The following is a 22907-nucleotide window of genomic DNA, read 5'->3' as shown; positions in this document are numbered from 1 at the left end:
CTCTCACCCGGATAGCACTGCTAACTGTCCCCACCAGCTCGCAAGAGGGAAACACCTGGAAGAAATTTGGAGCTGGCGTGAGCACGATTATGCTACCACCGGACTTCATATCTGATGCCCGCCCCAGGTCGGCGGCCAGGGCGGACTGTTCCCATAAAGGCTGGACTCAGTCACCAAGCCAGGATAGAGGGCCAGGCAAAAGGAGGACACAGGCAAATCATAGGGGAGGTGGGGACCAGCTGCGGGCAGGTGAGGTTTCCGGAGCACCGGTCTGGAAAGAAATCGGCATCAGCTCCGAAGTATATTGTTTCCAAGTCTTCGGCGGCTAGCGTGGTGGCAAGAAGCCCCCAGGAGACCAAGAGCCTTACGATGAGGAGGGCAGGTTCAAGAAAGAGACACCAAACGGTAACTCGGTTTTAACATTTTATTGGGTAAATGATTTTAAAGATAGTAACAATAGTGTCAAAACTACTACAATATCTTTCCACAGCCATACCTTAGAGACCCACATAAACCCTCTGATTTTTTCCTCTCGCTCAGTTTTAATATTTTCAAGCTATACATACCATATAAAATGCCCATTTCCAATAGTTTCTTCAAACTATTAAGCCATTAAATGTGGAAGGAAGGAGGTTCTAGTTATCCTTGGAGGGGGTTTCGGGTAATCTGCAATGTCTCACTGTAATCCAAAAACAGGTTACTAAGAACGAAGGAGAAGAAGAGCTACTCCAGGTAGCTTTTGCTTATTACGAGTCTCACCACTGTATCACCAAGAACTCAGTATGCTGGTGACGGATTCAAAGTAATTTCGGGGAACATACAAAACACTAAAATAACTTAGAAACTAGATCCAAATATTTCAAAAGTAATTGACTTTGATATACAAAAACAGTCAGAGGTGGTTACAAAAGTTTGTTTTCTCAGTGCGTCTATGTACCAGCGCAGTTACTGGGTCCAGAGCAAAATAAAAGATTTCTCTTCTTCTGAAACAGTAATAAAAAACAAGGAAAACAGATCTTTGTATATAAAGGATCAATGCTGGTCTTCAGAATAATGTAATCGGAAACCCTTAAATCGAGAGGCACACAACGGGTTTCTGCTTTTAAAAAATAAAAGGAAAGTCACCAGTTTATTTCAATGGAGGAGGTGCTCACACCCCTCAAATAAACTTCATTCAGTTGAACATCACTAGCAAAAATCACTTAGAAACTGTACAAAAATAAAAAAGTTAACACATTTAATCCTGCAAGGTTTTTGTAAGGACTGGAAGGCAGGCTTTTGGAGCAGCATCTGGGCATGGCTGGGGGCTTCTTTGGTTTGATCTAACACACGTGAGAGATGGAACCTATTCCAGATGACAGTTTCAAATTTCCTGCACATTTGGAGACACAAAAAGAGGCCAGTATACAAACTTCCAGTGTGCTGGGCATTGGGACTGTGTCTACTGGACTAGAAACTCTTATACCCGCTTGAAGGGGGCTGGGGGGAACGAGAGCAAGCCTTGCACCTTCCTCCATCAAGTACACCGACCTCTCGTGGTGAGGGGAGCCTAGGGTGGGGGGCGGGGGAGCACACTCTCGTGCAGTCCGAAGGCCACTTAATGGGGGTCGGGGCGGGCTGGGGGCTTGGTGGGGAGGGCAATTGTTCTTTTAGTATCTGGTACCTGGCTGATGTTGTTTAAAAATAAGAAAACCTTCCAGAAACGGAAGCCTTTTGCTACATACCAAAGTAAAACGCGTACTGTTTTCCCAGAGGGAAAAAAAAAATACCCAGTTGCATTTGAGAAACAAAACACAGAAATGGAACTAATTAACATTGAAAAGGGGGGGGGCAATGTAAACTTTGTGCTACTCAAATGAAGTTCAAGTATTACTTCTGAGCTGTTTAAAGATCACTGAACTTATACAATATTCTGGTGATAAGAGTGCAATTCACATTTGTGTTTCTGAACAAATAAACCACAACTGGGCTAAAACACAACCTGTGCAATCAGAATCTTCGTCTGAGTTAAAGACACATGCTACATATTTCAACATATTCCAAGTTCATTCAAAGCACAGACTTAACAGCTTTGTACTATACAATGAAGGTGAAAAGGGTCTAGCGTTCGTTTGAAGCACACCATTACGGTCTGCAAGACACCCTCTATGCTACCAAATCTTTTCAGTCAACAGCTATTTAGAGACAAAAAAAATGCACTGTGCATTAATCTGAAAACAAAAGGAGACAAAACTATCCTTTCCCCCCAAGCCATGGTGGGAAATATTGCTGACCTCGTCCTCTGAAGCCTGCAGGATGGTTATTTCTTCAGTATAACATTATTACACTGGTAAGAAAAAAATCTGTAGAACATCTGCATATATCAAGAATTTTTAAAAAATCTGATATGATTTTTAGAGTCCGCATGACCAGTCACGTGACCTGCTCAAGATTGATTAGCACCGTTAAATACATAAACACACATATGTATGTATGTACGTGTAAGTAAATGTATACATACACACATATGTATGTCATAGATCTTTTCTTTAAAAAAACAACAACAACAACAACTTCTAACCATGAGCTCACCCAGGACGAGGAGCCTGTTGAACTGATGAGATGATGGATAAGATGGGTCATTATTGGTCTATTTTGTCTCTCTTCAGTTTGCTTGTTTTATTTACTTTTTTTTTTTGCAGCAGATAGTATCATTCAGCTTGTGCTCAGTTTCCCTATAAGGGCAAGAAAAAGTTTCCGTCAGGTAGCCACCTGGTTTTATGCTGAAAGACGAATCTGCTCCAAAAATGCTCCCAAGGAGAAACGGAAGGACTCAAGATCCCTTGCTACAGCCCAACAGCTAGCTTTCTCTGACTAATCTCTAGGTTCAATGAAACTGGCTACCAGGATTGCATTTCAGGCTAACAGTTGGCTTCTTAGTTAAGGCATCACAACTGAAAATGGTTATTTCAACAATGGGCGCTGTGGATGAAGGAATACCACCAAACTTCTAAAGACTCTCATCAAAAACAAAAGCAGTTTGCTCGGCCACAGTGGCAAGCACAGGGAATCCGGGCAATCAGCGCACCAACCAGCAAAAGGGTTTTGAATTCGGAGCTAGCAGTCTGTCATTTGTCACAGCCGACTCTAGGTGTAAGCGCCACCATTTTGATTTTCAGTGACATCTCAGAGTTTTAGACTACATATTCTGCACCATACTTATATTCATCACTTGATATACTGGTTTCCTTCTGGAGAAAAATTACACAAACATGCGCGCGTGTGCGCGCGCACGCACACACACACACACACACACACAGATTTACTATAGAAAAATGAAGGTAATCTTTCTCCAGAATCATCTGTCATTTTTCCTGGGGATAGACACACAGACCTCCTACTCCTCCTGACATTGGGAAGTTTGCTTTGTATGCGCTGTAGGAAGACCAGCCCTGCAAATAGGCTGGGCTCTAACAACTATCATTTCTAAATACCAGCTCCATTTTCATAGGTGTAACCTAACATCTTATCAACATAGTAAATGTGTTTCTATCAAAAGTATGTAGTACAGAAAGACTCCAGTCTTGTCCCCATGACAAACATATCTGAAATTGTGGCATATAAGAACTTTTGTTTCACTAGATTATCTTTACTATTTCTTTAAATAGTCGCTAAAATTGTCTCTGGCCAATCATGACTTACTGAAACCTAAAGCTAGCAGGTTTAAATTAATATATAATAGACAAATGTCTCTTTTTGGTTATTTGCTCAAAATAAATTTTTTCACCTTAAAAAAATACCTAAGAGTAAGGAATTTGTCTAATCTGCTGTTTCCCATATAGACACAATAAAATTTTATAAGAATATTTCTCTAAATTGCCTTTTCCCCCCTAACCTCTCTTAATTCCATTTAATTATATTCTTCTCAAAGGCACTAAATTCTGTATCTGCTCTCTTCCTGATATTTGCTGCTCTTCAAAATGACTTCTGTAGCATATCTGAAAGGTAGCTTGTACTTTCTTAAAACAGTGTTGTAGTTTGTTAAGTTGGTTCTATAAAGTAATGAAGCTGTCTCTTCTACAATAACCAGCACAAAAGGCATAAATGATTTCTCACGTTCTGTGACAAGCCCTATCATGGACCTTCCAATGTTCTCTACTAGAACTTAAGTTCATTTATTTTAACCATGGGGAAAACACCTAAGTGAAGACCCACATACTAAGCTCTCCTAGCTAAATGCATTTTAGACAAATTCGAGAGTAATATACAAATACCTGAATTTGATATAAATTGCTCCCAAACTCAGCTATCAAAAATTCTCTATCTTACTGGGGAAAAACTAGAGAAAAACCTAAATAAAATCCTCAAAAACTGCACAATGTCTTCCATCCACAGTCGAAAGAAGGAGGGAAGAGAAGACAGAAGGACAGAAAGAAGATAGGAGGGAAGGCAAGAGAGACAGAAAGACAGAAACCTGACTGAGAGAGCAAAGCAAAATTCTACATAACAGGGCGAGGAAAGAAAAACCCAAAAGCTATATATGCTGCAAAAAAAAAAATCAATGACCTAAAATAATGAAACAGAATCTTCTTAACAAATGCCATTTTCCTACCCGTTACCATGATGATCTTAATGATGTCCAAGCTTCATCATGGCAACGGAAACTATCATCATAAAATGGTACAGTAAAAGAGATAGCTAGACCAAGAAGGGGTAGGGTCTCCTGGGAAGAGGTCTGCAGAGAGGCCCAGTGACTGGCTGTGCGGCTCAGTGTCAGGAATAATGGTTGTATGGCGGAAGGGGATGCCCAATGCCATTTTGGAAATGATGATGCTGGCGATGAGCAAGGTATTCGGCATAGCTCAGGGTCATCTTTTCACTACGGTACCTGAAAAAGTCAGGGAAGAGACAAAGTTAACATCAAGAAATAGATGCCATGCCGATGTCGGAGCCCAGAAGGACGTGAGAGATACCTTTACAGACCAAGAGAGACAGAGGTCCCGAGAGAAGTCATGACTGGGCCAACGCCATGCAACTGAGTGGTGAAGCTGAGATCCGAACCTGGGAATCCAAAGTCTGAATCCAGGGCTCTTCTACTATTCGTGGTTTCAACTGTTCTAGACATTTCCGTGCCCTCTCCCCGGCAGCCCCAGTTTGCCAATGGGAAGGAGCACAGGAAAGCCAACCTATTGCCATCGTGTATGCATCTCATTCACTTGACTGCTCTACCAGGACCTTCCCTTGTTGACCATGGCCTTCCCTCCATCCACATATCTACTCAGGTCTTGCCAGTCAGTAAGAATAGCAACGATCAAACACTTTTCCTAGAACTGGTATCCCAAACCCTCTCTTCCGCCATCTCTGGCTCTCCTTTCACCCATTCACTTCTCAAAACCGTAATGTGTGTTTTCTACCTTTAGCCCTCCATCTCACGCTGCTCCTCGGCCTGGTCTTCCTTGGCTCCTGCCACTCTTCCACAGAAACCGCTCTCTCAGAAGGTCCCGCTGTTCCTGCTTGACCTCTCCATGAGGACAGCGTGCACCTCTCCCTTTCTGAAGCTCTCCTGTGTCATGGGTTCTCCAACTCCACATGTCCATGGTTCTCCACCCACACACTGTCTCTCAGACTTCTCCTTTAGCTCTCGGACTCTTCCTCCTGCTCCGGCCTGGTAGGATTTTACTGTTTCTTCTGCCTTCTGTTCTTTGGATCCTACACCCTCTGTGCTCCCTCGGGGAGCCCTATCTTTATAGCTTCAACTAGGACCTCTTCACACATGATCCCAAATCACCATTTCTGGCCATGAGTTCTATCTATGAACATTTACAGTCACATACCAGACATTTCTATACAAATACCCCAGGAAGCACTTCAGATGCAGAACCAGTGCTGAAACGTGACTCTCCTCCTGTGCCCCCTCCCTTGGTTAAAGGGTGCTTTGTGCCTTGGTGCTTTTTCATCTGGAGTGAAACCTTGACTTATTCTTCTTCCCTACTTCTGAATGGTGACTAAGTCCTTTTGTTTCTTCCAGTGTTTTCTCATCTGTTTCACTTCCTTTGGGTGGCTGCCCCAGATCCTTAGGTAATTAGCAATGTCTTCTAACTCCTCTTCCTGTGTCCCTTTCCAATCCTACACCTTCCCAAATTCATCTGTTTCAAACCCTTCAATGGCTACTTACTGCCTCTAGAAGCAGGTCTACACTTCTTACTCAGGAATTCAAGACCCTCCATAATATGACCCAACCTACCTTCTGGGCAATGTTTTGCTCCCATGACCACCTTCTATATGCACACTGAAAGACCGGCCAAATCAGACTGTTGAACGTTCCTCAGAACTTGGCTCTGTACTTCACCACCCACATGCCTCAACTCACTAAATTAATCCCCTTCCTCCCCTACCCTCATATATTCTACCCATTCTTCCAAACCAGTCTCAAACCTACATCCTCTCTGAAATGTTGTATTATCTAACCCCACCCCTCTTGGAAGTCCTCTTTCCCTACTTTATGACCTCACACTAGCCATCACAGTCTGCCTTACATGCCTCATTATTTTTGTACGTGCCCTTCTGGTCTCCTAGACTGAATTCAAGGAAAGCAGAGAGGGAGGCATTTTTAAATGTGTAACTCTGCAGGGCTGGGAAAAGTCCAATTTTAGACTATAGGCATTCATTGTAGTTTTATGGAATCGAAACAAATGGAAACAGCAATCCATTTTTCTAAAATGTTGGATATTTAAAAAAAAATAAGTATCCCCATCATCCCACAGAGAAATACATTTGGCATTTGTGAGTCTAGCTCACTTGTGATTTTTCAGTAAGCTTCCATGGTAGACTTCTATCGCTGGCAACGTCCTAAGGTTAAATTCAAATTTGAAGAGTGCTTATCAGAATCCGGGGGTTCTGCTAAGCAATGTCCAAAGCTAGCCAATGGCTACTTCTGGTAACTTTCTTTGATAATGTAGTCTACAGGCTCAGAGGATTTGCTCATGTAAAGCCAAAGGAATCACACAGGATGTGTGACTCCTTTGGATCAGGATGGGAAGGACGCTAAGGATGGGAAGGATGGGCTCAAACATCACACAAGCTTTATTGCCGAGCCAGGTTCCATCGTATCCACCCCCAGGATGGCCCAGCCATTCATTTCCATTCAGTTTCAGAAGAGGGAAGCAAGTAAGAGAGACCAAGGAAGTCAAAGGGTTATAGACATACACATCGAAAGGTACTGGTTAGCCTTGTGCTAGAAAATGCCTTCTGTACCTGGTCAGTTTTATGGTTTTCCTGAATTCATTAGTAATCGGAGCTTTATATCCTCCTTTCCTCAGTAAGGAGTCTATGGTCTGAATATGGTCCCATCCTGTGGAGAGTAGACCAGATAAAATACCAGTCACGCACCTGTCACAAGCACTTTTGGGAAAATACAAAATGACTTTGCAGAGGCCAGTTGTCACTGTCACCAAATACCATCAACTCCTTTGGTCCTAGAAACAATCACACAGAAGAGCTAAGACTTCTTCCTGTTGAGAAGCAGCTCTGGCCCTGCTTCTCTACATATACCTTAAGTGCTAGCTACCCGTGATGGCTGACGACATTATCTTTTTTATCTCAACCACATTCAAAGACGAGAAGTCTAAGAGGCTGGCAGTGACGGCTCAGGTGGGTCTCAATATTAAACCATAAACACTGCCCTCTCCTTTAACAATGACATCTTTAAAAGGGAGGGAGAAGCCCAAATGTCACCTGTGCCAGCTCGGTAGTAGTTACGACTACCACACTAACTCATGGTAACTACCGTCCCTGTTGATATCTTCTGGGGTCAATCAAGTGTATCTGGGTGAAATATGCAAAGACAATTTTATTGGTTCTGATGTGGGATGGTGTGCTTAATATCCGAGCCCCCCCCGCCATGAAGCCAGGGGGAACTACGGGATTGAGGACATTTTTGAAAGCAACCCCAATAAATCTTCGATAGCTGTCTTAAAGACTAACTCTCTTGTCAGGGTAAGGGGTGTGTAATGATATGAAACTGTACGATTATATAGCTCACATTTATATGAACCAAACAGGAGAGAACCAACTACAGATGCTTTCTGATGAGGAATAAAAAAGCTCTATAAGATAAAGAAGAAATATTCATTTCAACTGACGTGGAAAACTAGAATTTCATAGTGGCTAGAAAGGACAAGGTGCTAGAGAGCGAAGAATTCCTTAAGGTTACAGTGGTGGTTCATAAACGCTTGTGCTCTATCCGCCAACACAGAAACATGTTTGATAGGGAAGTGCAGACCCAGCCGATCAAACACTAAGACTCCATGTCGTCTCGGTGCTCCTAATATTAATGGGAAACCTACAGTCCTCACAGCAGCCGGATGAGTCCCCGGCAACCACCTGACGAGGAAGCATTTGTTACTGATAATGAATGTACCATAGGGCTATTAGACAGAAGGCTTGTTTATGACAAAAGGCTACAGCACAGTGGGATTATGGGCAAGGGCATTTCAAATTCACAGCAAACCACTGCCTAAAAAGAAAAACCCCCTTCTACAAGTCTTTGCTCTGGGGAAAGTTAGATTTTTGCGGGTCTTTGCTCTCCAACTGTAGTGCAGAGATTTAACTTCTCTAGGAGTAATTCACTGATCTCATACAGACATTGCAGTGACAGTGATGGAAGAGTCATTTCTTCTCATTTGACAACTGCAAGGTCAGATAAGTGCATTTCAATGTGTGTATCTGTTGGACTTCTTCCCCAGATCATATGAAATAAAGTACGACAATGACCTTGCTCCTTTGCAACCTCCGGTAGGTAGGTGGCGGTGCGTTTTGATCCTTTTTCATTGATGAATTCTATTCTAATGCCATGTACACCCACCTGAAAGAAATCGGCAGTTTTATTAGTACAGTCTTCTTCATAGAAACAGAAAGAAAAAGTTACAATTTCACTTTCAAGAGAAGGCAGTTTTTCCTTTCCCCTTGTTTTTGGAAGGGCATACATACATATATATATATATATATATATATATATATATATACACATGTCTGTCTGTCTGTATGTATGTATATGTGCACACACACACACACACACACACACACACACACACATTTTTCTCTTTCCAAAGCACTGACTTTGAGTTTGAGGGCATTATGATGGCTGTTGAGACTGAAAACATCAACTGATATATCCCCAGCATATATTGGGCTATGCTCTTCTGTCTGGAACTAGAACAACCACACTGCTGTGTGTAGAATCAGATAGTCAAGGGCAAGAATCCTGCCCCCACTTCTTACTAGTGGCTCACAACTTTAAGGAACTAGAGCGAGGGAACTGACTTCTAAGAGACAGCAAACATGCATCCTATTTTCAGGTATAAGCGCCAATTCGGATTAAGTTCCAAAAATTCCAGGGCTGCTGACTCCCTGGTTGTCTAGTCTCTTTAAAACCTTGACTTCTATGTAGATGAGCAAACCCAGATAAGGCTGGAAAAAGCCAACAACCAGATCCAACCCCATCGCCCATTCCATGTAATTGTTCTAAAATATATCACACACTCACACACACACACACACACACACACATATATGGTGGGTCCATGGCAAACCTTTGCAATCTATGTACTGCTAAATGTACAAGTGATAAAGATGTCAAATCCCTTTGGGGCAGGGTAGTTTTGCAGTTTCTTATATATGAACACAGAGATCACTATAACTTCATGGGAAGCACACACACTTTCAGTGATGCCCTAAGAAAGGGAGTTCTCTAAGTAAATGTGGGCAATTTCATGCTAATGTTTTAAGAAGGTAACATACTGTTTCACTGATTAACATCTAGTCAGAAGAGATCTTTTTCCACCCTCGCATCCTTCACAGGATCATATACAGAACTGAGGATCACAGAAAGGTTTTCTTTGTGAACACTGATAAGAAAAATACAATTTCAAAAGGACAACAACTGCATTCTGGCCTCCCAAATCTACAGTCACTTTAGGTCAGTGGTCCCCAAGTGGAGTTTAGGAAGGTGGCCCAAGGGACCTGGAGGGAGGATGGTGAGGCCAGGGCAACACTTTCATCCAGGAAAGAGACTTCCTTTTAGAGCAGGTGAGTGAAGTCATAGGCCTTGCCTCTTTCCATCTGTAGGCATGGAGAGGTCTAGAAGAGGAACAGGGGTCCATGCAAACTTCTTTTGCTGCTTCTGCCCTTAGCCTGAAATCTTCCACTTTTTCAGGGAAAAAAAAGTCCTCTGGAGAATCCGTCTTGTTCTTTCCCCAGGTCTTCTTCAACATCCAACCATTAGAGCCGGTCAGATCTTCTGAAAGTTTGTTTTTTCTGAAAGCCTATCTCTGTGACTATTCCTTCTACATGGTATCAGTATTCTTATGAATCTCCTTCTGCTGAAGATGCAGTCAGGGCAGCTGTTTAAAAACTAACACAATAAGCCTCCCAGACCCTGTGGGAAATGACTGTGGACAGCTGAGAAGAACTATGAGTGCTTAGCTATCAGGCCTTTCCAGGATAAAGGACATCTCCTAATCTCCCCAGTGCCTGACACGGTCCCAAGACAATGATAAATTTGCAGCAGTTTCTGTATACCAACTTTCTGATCTGTGACTTTGAAGTTTTTTCTTCCCTTCAACATAGCAGCTCCTTCATAATTTGTTTTTTAAAATACACAGCATAAATAATCTGTGCTCCCATCATTCACTGAAGTGAATTTTGCATCTTCAACTCAATTTATCAAAAATCTGTCATGTTCAAATTGGAAAGAATTTTGGTGTTTATGAAGGCGTCTAATCAAAATTGTTGAGACGAGGAATGTTTCCCTATTTGTGAGATGAGAGTGTTAGACAAAATCAGGGGTGTTTAACTGGTATGGGGGGACTTGGGGGGCTGTGAAATTTATCAGAATTTCAGGGGGTTTCATGCTTCAGCAAGTATGGTTTGGAAAAAGAACAGCTCCCCTGGTGATTTTTATTCTAGGTTAACTAGAAAACCTCTAATAATTGGCCTAGCTCTGAAAAACTGTGGCTGTGTATTGAAAAAAAAGTGATTTAGGCAAATTGGAGGTATTTTAGACACATTAATCATTTCTTCATAGGAGTGCATTGTGTTCTTTAACAAAAACATCAGAGATTATAAAGCCTAGTAATTTAGCAATTAAAAGTGGTTGTGACCCGCTGTATGATATATGAATAATACCTCAGTAAAGCTTATATGTATATATGTAATTATAAAGAAGGAAACCTCCTTCTTCTTAAGACCAAACTGGAAGGGCATGCTGACCAAAATAAAAATTACTCATGGATAAAACTGATTGACTTTTGTATTTTCAGAAGCCTCACAAATTTGATACAACAAAAAAATTAATCGAAATTCTCCCATTTAGAATTAGTACCGCATTTACAATTTTTAGTTCTTTTCCATGTTCCTCTGATTATGAACAATTGAAATGTACCTGCAAATGGAAATGTAAGTAGGGTGCTTTTAAAGTGAGCCCTTTGGGAAAAATAACTTCTTTCAAAGACAAAAAAAAAAAAAATACACTCCACAGCAATAGAAAGCCCAAACCAGAGTGAAGCATTTCTTCAACCAGCGGAATTGGGAGACTGGCAATCATGTTCTGACCAGAATCAGAGCATAACAGCTTTTTGTCACCTGTTGAGCAACATCACTTTCCTTACTCCCAGAACCACAGACACCACCAAGTAGTCATACTGTGCAATCAAAACAGGAGAGTGGAAAATGGCCTGCTGTGGAGAATGACAGAATCTGGCCAACCTGTGGAAATCACTGGCTTTGCAAATTAAGTCATCTCCACTGACAAGAGCACCAAAACGAATTTTGTATTGTTTGAGGGAGGAATCAGCCCCAGCTGCAACTCCAAAATGTAACCCTCATGTATACTAATCAAATCCTCTCTGAGACACAGTGGAGAATCCTTCCACCAAGCAGCATCCCAAGAGAGGAAAGTTCCAGTTGCAATTACCCGCTGACTAAGAGATCGTTCGGCTAACCAGGGAACTGGGATTCCCTGAAGCCAACTTCCGCTAAAACTCCACCACGGTGTCATAGTAACTTTCCATTTCTAGGGATGGATCATGATGTAGCATATGGGAAGACTATGTTACCCTCCTACCTCTCACTTACCCCTAACCACCATTGCCCAAAATATGGCCAGGTAGGCAAAAATGGGAGACTTGCAGATCTAGCCTTATGGGAGCCTGCAGGTCACTGTCAAAGTTATTAGAAGGTCTGAGAAAAAAAAAAAATGCTTTCAAGGCCCATCAGCTGTGATAATATCCTTTTAATCAAGACTGTACTTTTGCTAAGCAAAGCTATAAATCAACTCGAATGGTAGTAAATTAAATGTAGGACTTATAGATAAGAGGATATGGAATTAAACAGAGCTGTATCTGTGTGTGCCGAGAGAACAGTAAGACCCGTTCAACAGATTCCTATTTCATGCTAAAAAGAAAGCCATATTTATTCTGAACCATTACATAGTGAGTGATTTTTATTAACGCTATTCCAAAGCCATTTGTTTTTAACATTGCCCAGAATGATTAAATATCGAGATTAATGTTAGGACCCCCAAATATATCTTGATTATACCAGAGTTGATTATTCAGTTTGGGGATTATGCATCCCCAGCCGCACCTGACCCCATCGTCTTTCCTCTTGTCCATTTCTCTGTTTGCTCACTCTCTGTCAGAGAGCATGTGGGCACACACAGAGACATACATGCAAATTAATCAATTTTGCTACATCGTAAAAGGTTTGGTAGAAGAGATTATAAATAATGGCTAAAATGAAGCTTCTAGACTCTCTGCAGATTTCATTTATCCTCGTTATCTGGTCCCTTGTTAGAAATGTGGCTTCATTTACAACTATTATCCTCTAATGCAGTGACTCTTGACACAGGACCGTTTAAAAAGCGCCCCCCTCCCACCCCATTATAATACATATCCATATTCTGCTCCTCACAACTGCATCAAATTTGATAGCCCCTAATCTGTCTATAAGGCAAGTGTCCATCCTATAAGCCACTAAGAGCACTAGAAAAGGGCCTTACTGTTATTTGTGAACCCAATCGACAAGCCAATAACCTCGGATACGCTCAAACATGAAAAGGAGTCATCTGGCTAAAAGTATCAGTGAGCATAAAACATTCTCTGGCTAAGTCAAGTAGGTGCCACATGAGCTTTGGACCATTTGGATCCACAATTACCTCCACAGTCTTGACCCTTAAAACTGAATCTGCCCCTGATCACATCCTGACCAATAAAACCAATTGGCTCCCCAGGCTCATCCTGTCTTAGCACATGCCCAGTAAGCCCCAGTCTTCCCCATTTAACAAATGTTGGGTTTCCTTTGTAAAACAGTATGGCCCTAGCTCACTCCACTGATTTTTCAGTGGGTTCACCTTGAATTTTCGTGTGTGTGTGTGTGTGTGTGTGCGTGTGTGCATGTATATCGGGAAGTCAAGGAATCGAAAGTGGTTTGACATGTCTTTGTTGATATCATTTGGCAAGATATGCTTTGCAATTAACAAAGTAGCCAGTCACTGGCCATTCACATAAGACTGACCTGCCAGACTCAATATGCCAGTTCCACTGAACTGAATAAAAGGACTCTGTTCCTAATGAGAGGAGCTCAGGATATTTGGCACACCCTCTAACCTTTAGAGGCTGGCATCATAGAAGATACACATGCTCTTTCACAAAACAGCCCATGGTACCACAGACAGAAACAAACACTGCATTGGACAGCCCATGGGTCTGACCCAGAGTCTGGAGTTTCTTATATTGTTGGGAGGAAACAGCCATATGTGGTATTTCTCCTAGAAGCCCCAAAGCCACAATGCGACACGTTCCACTTTCTCCCTCATAGCCCCACAGAACCTTCTGCCCACCCCCAACTCAGCCTTCTGAAGACGCTGACTCTTCTCCCAGTGAAAACAAATTCACCATAAAAGAGGAAAATATTCCAAACTTGGGCCTGCTCCAAGTTTATCCTCTTGAATAATTCTTTTTGGGGCAAGAAAAATTAAGATTTTAGTCATAAAGGCTGATGACAATTTGTACAGATCCTAATGAATCACTTCCCTCAATCGCAATCCTACCAAAAATAAAAAAAAATAAAAAAGTAGACAACATATTGTCCAGATCTGCCCATCAAATCCTCAATATTGGGAATTTACATCACCTCAACCCACCCACCAATTTCCTAAGTCTGAAGTTTGGAAGGTGCCCATCTGATTAACAATGAACACTTAACAATTGTTAGCACTTAACACTTCAGAATCTCACCAAATAATACATTTAAAGAATAGCATTGTCAAAAATCACTTTTTGGGCTCAGTAATTTTTATTTCTGTCAACCTCACCAACCACAAGCATATTTTTTTCCTGCTTGGAAAAATAGTACATGCATATTACTGCAAAAAAAAATCTCTTTAGAAAAGTACAAAGGGGAAAATAAAGATGGCCTGCCATCCTAGGACCACCCAGAAACAACTCTTGCCTTAGGGCCTTAAAAAATAATCTCCTGAGCCAACTAGGACAACACCAAGGACTATCCTGTTGGGTTGTTTTGAGTCTGTTATCTGACCGGTGTCTATAGCTGTCCTCACTTTCAAATCTCCTTTGAGTGAGATGCTTCCAGAAACAGAAGGGATAATAGAAAAATAAGTCAAAGACGGTAACAGGGTAACCGAGTGCAAAGCCACCACTTGAGCACAAGTCACCTTTTAATATATTCTACTCTGAAAACTGCTTCATCGTCTGTGTCAGCGGAAGTTATTTTTTCTATTGTTATTTTGTGACAATGACCTCAAAGACCTCCTAGACCCAAATGCATATGTACTGCTCTTCTCTCAAATCCCTGCAAATGGGTCACCTTTCGCTTTAGAAATTAGTTCAGTCTCCATGGACCAATTCTTGCCTTTTGCAGAGCTTACCAAAGGGCCAATTAGTGCCAAATTTGATTCATGTAGGAGACTCAGACATCTTGTCTATCAGGAACACAAGCCTGCCAATTTATTTCACAAAGGCCACCAAACAACAATCTGATAACATTTACTTTAACTAATAGCAGACACACAGCTCTACGATACCTAACCTAGCTAATAATCACCCCTTATGAACTTTTAAAGAATTAGTTAAGATTTTAAAAATAAAGCACAGCTAATGATGAAGTGCTTTGAAAGGCTAGGAAGCCAAACATGTTTATGTATCATGTGCAAGGAAAGAGACTGTTCTTAGCTGAGGTTTTGCAGAGAACAAGTGACAGCTCAGTGTGCAATTAAGGAAAAAAAAACCCTCAATTCTCTGTAATGATTAATTATAATGAGCATTCCTTAAAATCTGAACATCCTGAAGCTTTCCAAGGAAAGTTCAGGCAACACAGGTGACCTTTAAATAAAAAGCCTGCTTTTCATCAAAAGTTAGAAAAATGCATTCCTACCATTTTTTTAAGGGGATGAGGAAGGGAGTGAATTTAAACACAAACTCAAGTTAGGAAGTGTTCTTAAAACCTAGACACGGGAATCAGTTTGCTTTTCAAAGGTTGCGGGGGGCACCTCTTGGCCAACATATTCAAGGTGAAATAATGTTGTTTGTCTGGTAAGAAATAGGAGAATGTTATATGGGTTAAACTATACATGAGTATCTAGCTCAATGTAGTTTTGCTCCATCTACAAAAGAGATTTGTTCCTAAAAGATTACATATGTGTTGCATTTGTGTAAATGGATTAATTCTGAAGTCACCAGGAAGGTAGTAAAGAAATCCTAGAGTACTTCTGCGAAGCAAACTATCTTTGTCAAGTGAACAGTCACTCCCTAATAGCTTAATTTAGATTTATACATATAATGCTGACTTAAACCAGGGGATGATGCAGTAATAAAACAAGGCATTGGCTGTTAAGAATATTTTGTCTTCCTGAAGAGAATTCTTTTTTTTTTTTTTAAGATTTTATCACAAGTATGGTAGGGAGGCAGGCAGAGAGAGAGAGGAGGAAGCAGGCTCCCCACTGAGCAGAGAGCCCCATGCAGGGCTCCATCCCAGGATGCTGGGATCATAACCTGAGCCAAAGGCAGAGGCTTTAACCCACTGAGCCAGCCAGGTACCCCCCTGAAGAGAATTCTTTGGTGGAAAGGGAAGATGGGATGTCAAATTTCAAAAATTGGACGTTTTTCACTTGGTTGCCACCTTGCTATTTTAAAAGTTAGGGACTTCTTATGACATCTTAGTGGTTAGTGGTGATTCATTCTCTTGAAGTAAAATGAAACAGAAGCCATTTTAAAAAGGGGGGAGTCACAGAATCACACTGTGTCAGCCTCCAAAGAGACCATGGGTATTATTTAGTCCAACTTCTCCAACGTCCTGGTGAGGAAACAGAGACCCAGGAAAGAGCAGAGTATAATACAACTACTAGGGAAAGGGCTGGAAGGGTCTGTGGATTTGGGGGAAGAAGCGGGGAAATGCTGCCCCCCTCAATGAAACAACATGGTGGGAGAAAAGCAGGAAGCAATTGGAGGAGGCTGGAGAACATACTGTGCAAGCCCATTTTACCAACAGTACCAAAAGCTAATGGAAATTTCCATGTGTTAAATCACCTTCTAGAAGTTACTTCACGTTGTTCGGCTTGCTTCCTCACTAGGTTTCTAATACACTGAAGTGTTGATTCGCAGCAAATTCTTACTAGATGGTCAGGAAGCTTGAAGTACTCCTTTCTCCAATGTTCCACAGTACTTGAAAAAAAATATTTCTAAATAGAGCACCAGAACAAAGGCTAAATTATTGTAACAATAGCGATATCTTATACAAAAATCTCAGGGTCCTTCAGAAAATACCATGAAAAGCATTTTCCTAGATATACAAAGCCTCCGCAGCCCCGTATATGTTTTTTTTCAAAGGTCAGAATCTTTTTTTTTTTTTTTAAGATTTATTTGAGAGAAAGAATGAGAGCAAGAGAGAGAGCATGAGCAGTGGGGAGGGGCAGAGGGAGATGGAGAAGCAGACTCCTGGGGGAGCCTGACGTGGGGCTCAATCCTAGGACCCCACGATCATGACCTGAGCTGAAGGCAGCCGCTTAACTGACTGAGCCACCCAGGTGCCCCAAAGGTGGGAATCTTAAAAGAGAAGCAAAGCATGGTGTATAGCATAGGGAAAAATCATGAAGGGGGCGGTGGACAGAACATATACGACAAGAAGTCATTTCACTGGGTGAGTCATGCTAAACATCTGTGTCTGAATGGAAAGTGTTTTCAGTGGTACATTGAGAGGAGCTAGAAAAATGTAAATCTTGAAGGGGTAAGAAGGAGATCATGACCTTCTAAAATATGTGAGAGATAATGACGGTAGTCAATTTACTCATCTCATCTATTTACGGTCCTGAAGGTTGTTACAAAAGTGCACTATTATTAACTGCAGCCGAACATGTCAGAAATGGAGCTGTGCTCACTCAAGAGGTGTGCTTTTTAAAGTGAAGTGCAGCACCCCCGAGTACTGAGAGTTGAACAAGCTCATGGACAACGACAGATGCTTGGGTACATTAGGGACAAAGCGAGACTAGGGGCTTGGGGTCTAGCTCTGTAGTCCAGGGATAGGTTTTTGATATCATACAAGAATCATGCTGGCCCGCCCCACCCAGCATGGGTTGATTTCAAGTGTTGGGTGCTAGAAAGGAACAGTCTGTCTTAGGGCCACGATGCGCTCCCCAAGTGACAGCTGTATACACAGTTGAGATAGCAGTGATCCAGGGAGCTAGATAGAACTAAAAGTGCCTTATGGCGCGTGAAAAATGTTACCGATCTATTAAAACATGATCTAATGGTCTACTTCCGATTACAGAAAATATATCTTCCTTGTGCCTCCAAAATGATCTGTTCTCCAAAGCACAGAAATAGGAGTTCCCTGATGACAATTTTGAAAATACTTTGTCTTCTAGGCAGTAGACTGCAATGTGAGCTCCCCCTGTAAGATCACAGGTTGTATACTGGCTGTATACAAGTTCCTCAACAAGCAAAAAGCTTACTCATTTATATCATCTTGCAAATGAGCAGTCACGAGGTAATACACCTAGCATCACCCTTCAGGTCAAACTCCCACTGTTGTAGTGTCCTTGGTTTTAAATCCTTTCGGATCTTGAAAAACAAACATGACTCCCAAATCATGTGACTACACCAATTCTAGCCTATAGATTATTTGAGAGGGATTCTACACACTGCAGGAGCTTTTCTTTCTTTCTGAAGCACCATGCCTGTCCATCACCCTGTCATAAGGAATTAAGAGAATGCTGTCGACAGAAGAACACCTAACCACGGTCATAATTTTAGTGTCCAGACACAAGGCAGATCACTTCCGATGTCACCCAGGCGGTGCAATTTTCCTCATTTAACAACCATTTTAGCCTGGCAGGTAGATATCTCAATTTACCACTTAATGAATTTTTTCTCCTCCAGATCATTCAACTCTTCATCCTTCTCATACCTACCAGGGCAAGAAGTAGATCATGATGGGGGCAATGATGAGCAATTCTTAGGAGGGCGGGGCGGGTGTTGCAATTTGTCTGTGTGGTCTTTGTGGATGGTTTTGCTGTTTTTAATCACTACCTTGAGAGGCTACCCATAGACGCTCATCTTACATGTTATGATTCTTATGTTGAGGAAATATAACATGGAGGCATTACTGATCATTCTGCCAATTCAACCTTGAAATGAAACCAATTACATCCACTTGTGAAACCATTTATCAGACGTTCCTCACGTTATCAAAGAGAAGCATTCTAGCCTCTAAAAAAAAGTCTGATTGCTGTAAATCCTACCTTCCTATTAACTTCCACTCTACAAATAGAGACATGTTACCAAAAGAGAGGTCCCAGACAGGCTCAGTTAAAAACCTTGAGGAAAAGAGAAAGACAGTAGCCAGCCCTGTGGTGGTTCACTTGTTTCCTGATCATTTGAAAATTAGGTGGCTATGACCACTGGTCACGTCCCTCATCTTCATGACCACAGGGATGTCTCTCTTGTTACCAAAATGACTCACCTCTATGCTTTGGGACTTCTAGACTTTGCTCTCTTCTGCTTTGATCTGGGCATTTTCGCCTCTTTAATTAAGAATTCTATTGCAGTAACACGCTTCACCAGTGGGGGTCAACTCTCAAACGGTACTTCTACCAGAAAAGCCCTAGGTGAGAGGCTTCTGTTAATATCAAACATACCCATTACTGATCTCTGCCTTAAAAATTCTCTATTAAAATCCTGTCATCATCTCCTGTTTCCCCTGTGGCATCAACATATAGAGCGCTGTGCATTTCAGGTTAAATTTAGATACTTATGGTGAATAGGATATTTCATTCTTAGAAGAAAAGTTGTACCTATTTGATAGCCTGAAATTTCTCAAAGTGAAATGTATCCTTTCATGATATAGACCGCCCCCCCATAAAGGAAATTTGCAATATGAATCATTAACTTATAAAGGTAAACCATAAACAAAGACTTTCCCACAATCCTTTTTAATAATGACTATATATTCAATATGATCTCCATTACATGAACAAATAGGCATATTTATTGATACAAAGACAGAGAAAAATAATTTAAAGGAATATTCCAAAATGTTAACAGTGGTTATCTCAGAACAGTGTAATTACAAATGGCTTGCCCTTCTTTATAGTTTTTTTAATTTTCAAAGTTTTCTTTTTCAATAAATTAGAATTACCATACTATTATGGACAATAGGTTTAAATATACATGCAGATGCATATATGCCTTTTTATGTGATAAAATACACATCATGTAAAATGCTTTGAAAGTGTACAATTCAGTGGCATCAAGTACATTCGCAGTGTCATACAACATCCAGTTCCATAATTTTTTCATTACCCTAAATGGAAACCCTGGACCCATTAAAAGCCGTCACTTCTCATTCAGCCCCTCCCCCAACCCCTGCCTTCCACTAACACAGTCTATCTCTGTGGATACACTCATTCTGCATATTTCATATAAACAGAATCATACAGTATGTGGCCTTTTGTGCTTGGCTTCTTTCACTTAGCATAATGTTTTCAAGGTTCATCCATGTCACTACTTCATTTCTTTCTATGGCTGATTAATATTCCATTGTACAGATATCCCGAATTTGGTTTATCCATTTATCTGTTGATAGACATTTGGGTTATTTCTACCTTTTGGCTATTATGAATAGCGCTGCTATAAACATTGTGTACAGGTTTTTGTTTTAGTATCTGTTTTCATTTCTTTGGGGTATATACCTAGGAGCAGAAATGCCTTGACATATACTTTTAAAAAATGTTTTGAATTCTACTTTGGCATTCTGTGTTTCAAGTAACCAATGCTTTTTCAGAATTATTAAGGATGACCCTTATGATATCATCCCCACATGATAATACCATTCCACTTGTAATAACTGACTATGGTAATTTTTTAAAGCCCAAATCACATTCTTGTACTTAATAAAATGCAATTTCACTCTTACTCTTTGGGGACAAATTTCTCTTATGCTAAATACTTCCAACCATGACAAACTAACTGAAAAGGACAGTCTTTCCCTCTTAGCATAGCCATTCTAGCAGGACCTAAAATTCACTTTCAAACACTTGTATGTTAAAAGCACAAAAATATATTTATTTTTGTTGTTGTTATTTTAATCAGAAAGCATCACTAAATAGACACCAATATTTAAGCCTCAAGGAATGTATTATATATACAATATACAAGGTATGAGGGTTAATTTTAGCTGTAGACAGTGCTTGAAGTGGGCTAAAGAAGATGATGGTGGTATACTCTGTGCTTGCCCATATTTATTGAACTACTATAGAATCCTCCCATTTTTCCTTCCCTCCAAATACATGCATGCATATTTATGAAATATACATTCCTTTACATGTCAAACATGCTCACATGTTTGCATGTGCAAAGCCCCCCCCCGCCCGGACACACACAACTGTACTTCCAACTCAGTGGTGGCAAGCAAGAGTAGGCGTGTTTTTGTAGCTTGGTCATCTCTAGATTTCAGGCTTTACCCTGTTATGCCCCCCACCCTCCAGGCACTCTGTAATTCAGAGAGCAGAAATAAAATTCTAGCTAGAGAAAAGGAAGCACTGGCCTTAAAACATTAAAAGAACCACTCAAATTTTAATATCGGTTAATAAGTAAGGGATATAATTTGGTATCATTTAAAAATAAAGTACTGAGGAATGTTTCTATGACATGGGTAGATTTTAAGAAAAATTCAAATAGGAACAATGAACTTATAGAAAGCAATCAGGATTTTTAATTCTGTGAAAATTTTTACCCAATCCAACTTTGCCAGGTTCAACACTATCAATTAATTTTATTTTTCCCATTACAAAACTTCCCTGAATGCTTTAATATTCTGATAATACTCCAAAAAACCCTACATATTCCAAAACTCAGAAGAAGTCTTTTATCTTACTCTGGGCAGAATGTTTTTTTTTAAATCTTTGGCCTAACAACAATAATTTATATCACAGGGATTTTTTCCAATGAAGGTTAAGAACTTTAGAAATGTCTTATTCTGTATGTGGAGAACTGAATGGCAGTGGAATAAGATGTCCAAAGTCTCACAAAGTCTCATGAGCAAATCGCAAACTAAAATTCAAGTCCAATTAATTATCAGGACAGGGATCTGTCCACAAGGCAGAATATCTCAGTTACCATGGGACATAGTCATTCTAAAAAGTCAGTAGAATTAAAACATGTTATAGCATAAAGATATAGTCATGTCATTTATGAGTGTTTATGTGAGAGAATGCTAAGCGCATTACTGAATTCCCATTGTTTCTTTCTGGTAGTACTTCTTTCTTTATGCTTGGTATATACTTCTTTTCTCTGCCATTAGACTGAAAGATGCTTTATGGCAGGGACCAGATTTTAGGACTCTTGTGTATGTAGCCCAGTGCCTTGAACCCAGGAGGCATTCAATAATGTATGCACGATTGTGTGTGAAATTTCATAGACATACACTCGACTATCTCCCAGCAACAAGCAAAACAAATCATGCTGCTTTGTTTGTTGAGAACCTCTGAACTTCCTTAAAAACCCAACACCACACACTAAAGAATAAAAAATAAGACTAATCTAGGCTACTTCAATCATGACAATGCTCAGAGATCACCGAGATACAACCTTAATATTATTTGTTAGCGGGTTTAAGTGCATAACGTAAGGTAGCCAAGAATGAATTAACATGACTTAACTGCAGTTAATGGACACCCTGTTCTGTATCCACATGCTGATTTCCCCAACTGGCATATTATCCTCACTCTTTGGCTCCTTCCTTCTGAGAAGTTTCCTCTGAGCACCTAACTGCTGGGTGGCGGTTACACCGAAGTACATTAGAATGGAAATAAGAGGAAAAATAAATTCCAATCAGTCCTTTTCACTACTTATTAACAGCTTTTATTAGGTGCTGTGGTAAAGTAATAGGACAAAAATAAACAGCAAATTCAGTTTGGGGATTAAAGCAACACATGGCGCTTTGCCTTAAAAACAAAACAAAACAACTCCTTCACTGATATCTCATTGATCAAATGTGAGGTTTCTTTATTCACCTTCCTCTCCACCTCCACTATAATAAAGAATGGGCTGAAAGAGTTGTTTCCTGGGCCTACTTTTTAACATTTACTCAGGAGTTACCTTCATTTTTCTTTCAAAAATTTCTATAGTCTTACCTCCCAGTCCAAATAATCACAGACATCTTCAAAGTTAGTGAGCAGAGACACTGAGCAGAACAGCCGTGGCAACTCATCCCTTGTCATTGGGGGGAAACGGCTATCTTTAAGGGCACTGTTGAAAACAAAGCAAATATTAAAGCAACCATTGGATATGAGAAAGTCTGAATTTCAAATGCAGACATTTGAAAAAGGTAAGAGATCAAAAAAAATCTTCAAATGTATT

The 22907-nt window shown here is 40.6% G+C and overlaps 1 protein-coding gene across 3 annotated transcripts in view; it reads right to left on the bottom strand.

Annotated features, from left to right (window-relative positions):
- Positions 1–410: 410 nt before the first annotated feature.
- AMMECR1 (AMMECR nuclear protein 1) overlaps positions 411–22907 on the bottom strand; it is a 115088-nt gene continuing 92591 nt past the window's right edge. The window contains exons 3-7 of one of the 3 annotated variants that reach the window (XR_006382412.1): positions 22682–22796; positions 8752–8842; positions 7234–7330; positions 4592–4867; positions 2673–2714 (exon numbers count right to left, since the gene is read on the bottom strand). Coding sequence is in view for 2 of the 3 variants with exons in the window: in XM_044234631.1 (XP_044090566.1) it covers positions 4753–4867; positions 7234–7330; positions 8752–8842; positions 22682–22796 (418 nt within the window). In the remaining variant the exon portion in view is untranslated. Of the gene's footprint in view, positions 4868–7233; positions 7331–8751; positions 8843–22681; positions 22797–22907 lie in introns of all 3 variants that reach the window. The other 2 variants (XM_044234631.1, XM_044234632.1) reach the window with 2 other exon arrangements.

This window comes from Neovison vison, chromosome X, assembly GCF_020171115.1.
Source record: "Neovison vison isolate M4711 chromosome X, ASM_NN_V1, whole genome shotgun sequence".
Taxonomy (NCBI): domain Eukaryota; kingdom Metazoa; phylum Chordata; class Mammalia; order Carnivora; family Mustelidae; genus Neogale; species Neogale vison.
The sequence above is the reverse complement of the archived record's forward strand: the minus strand, read 5'-3'. Positions and strand labels throughout refer to the sequence as shown.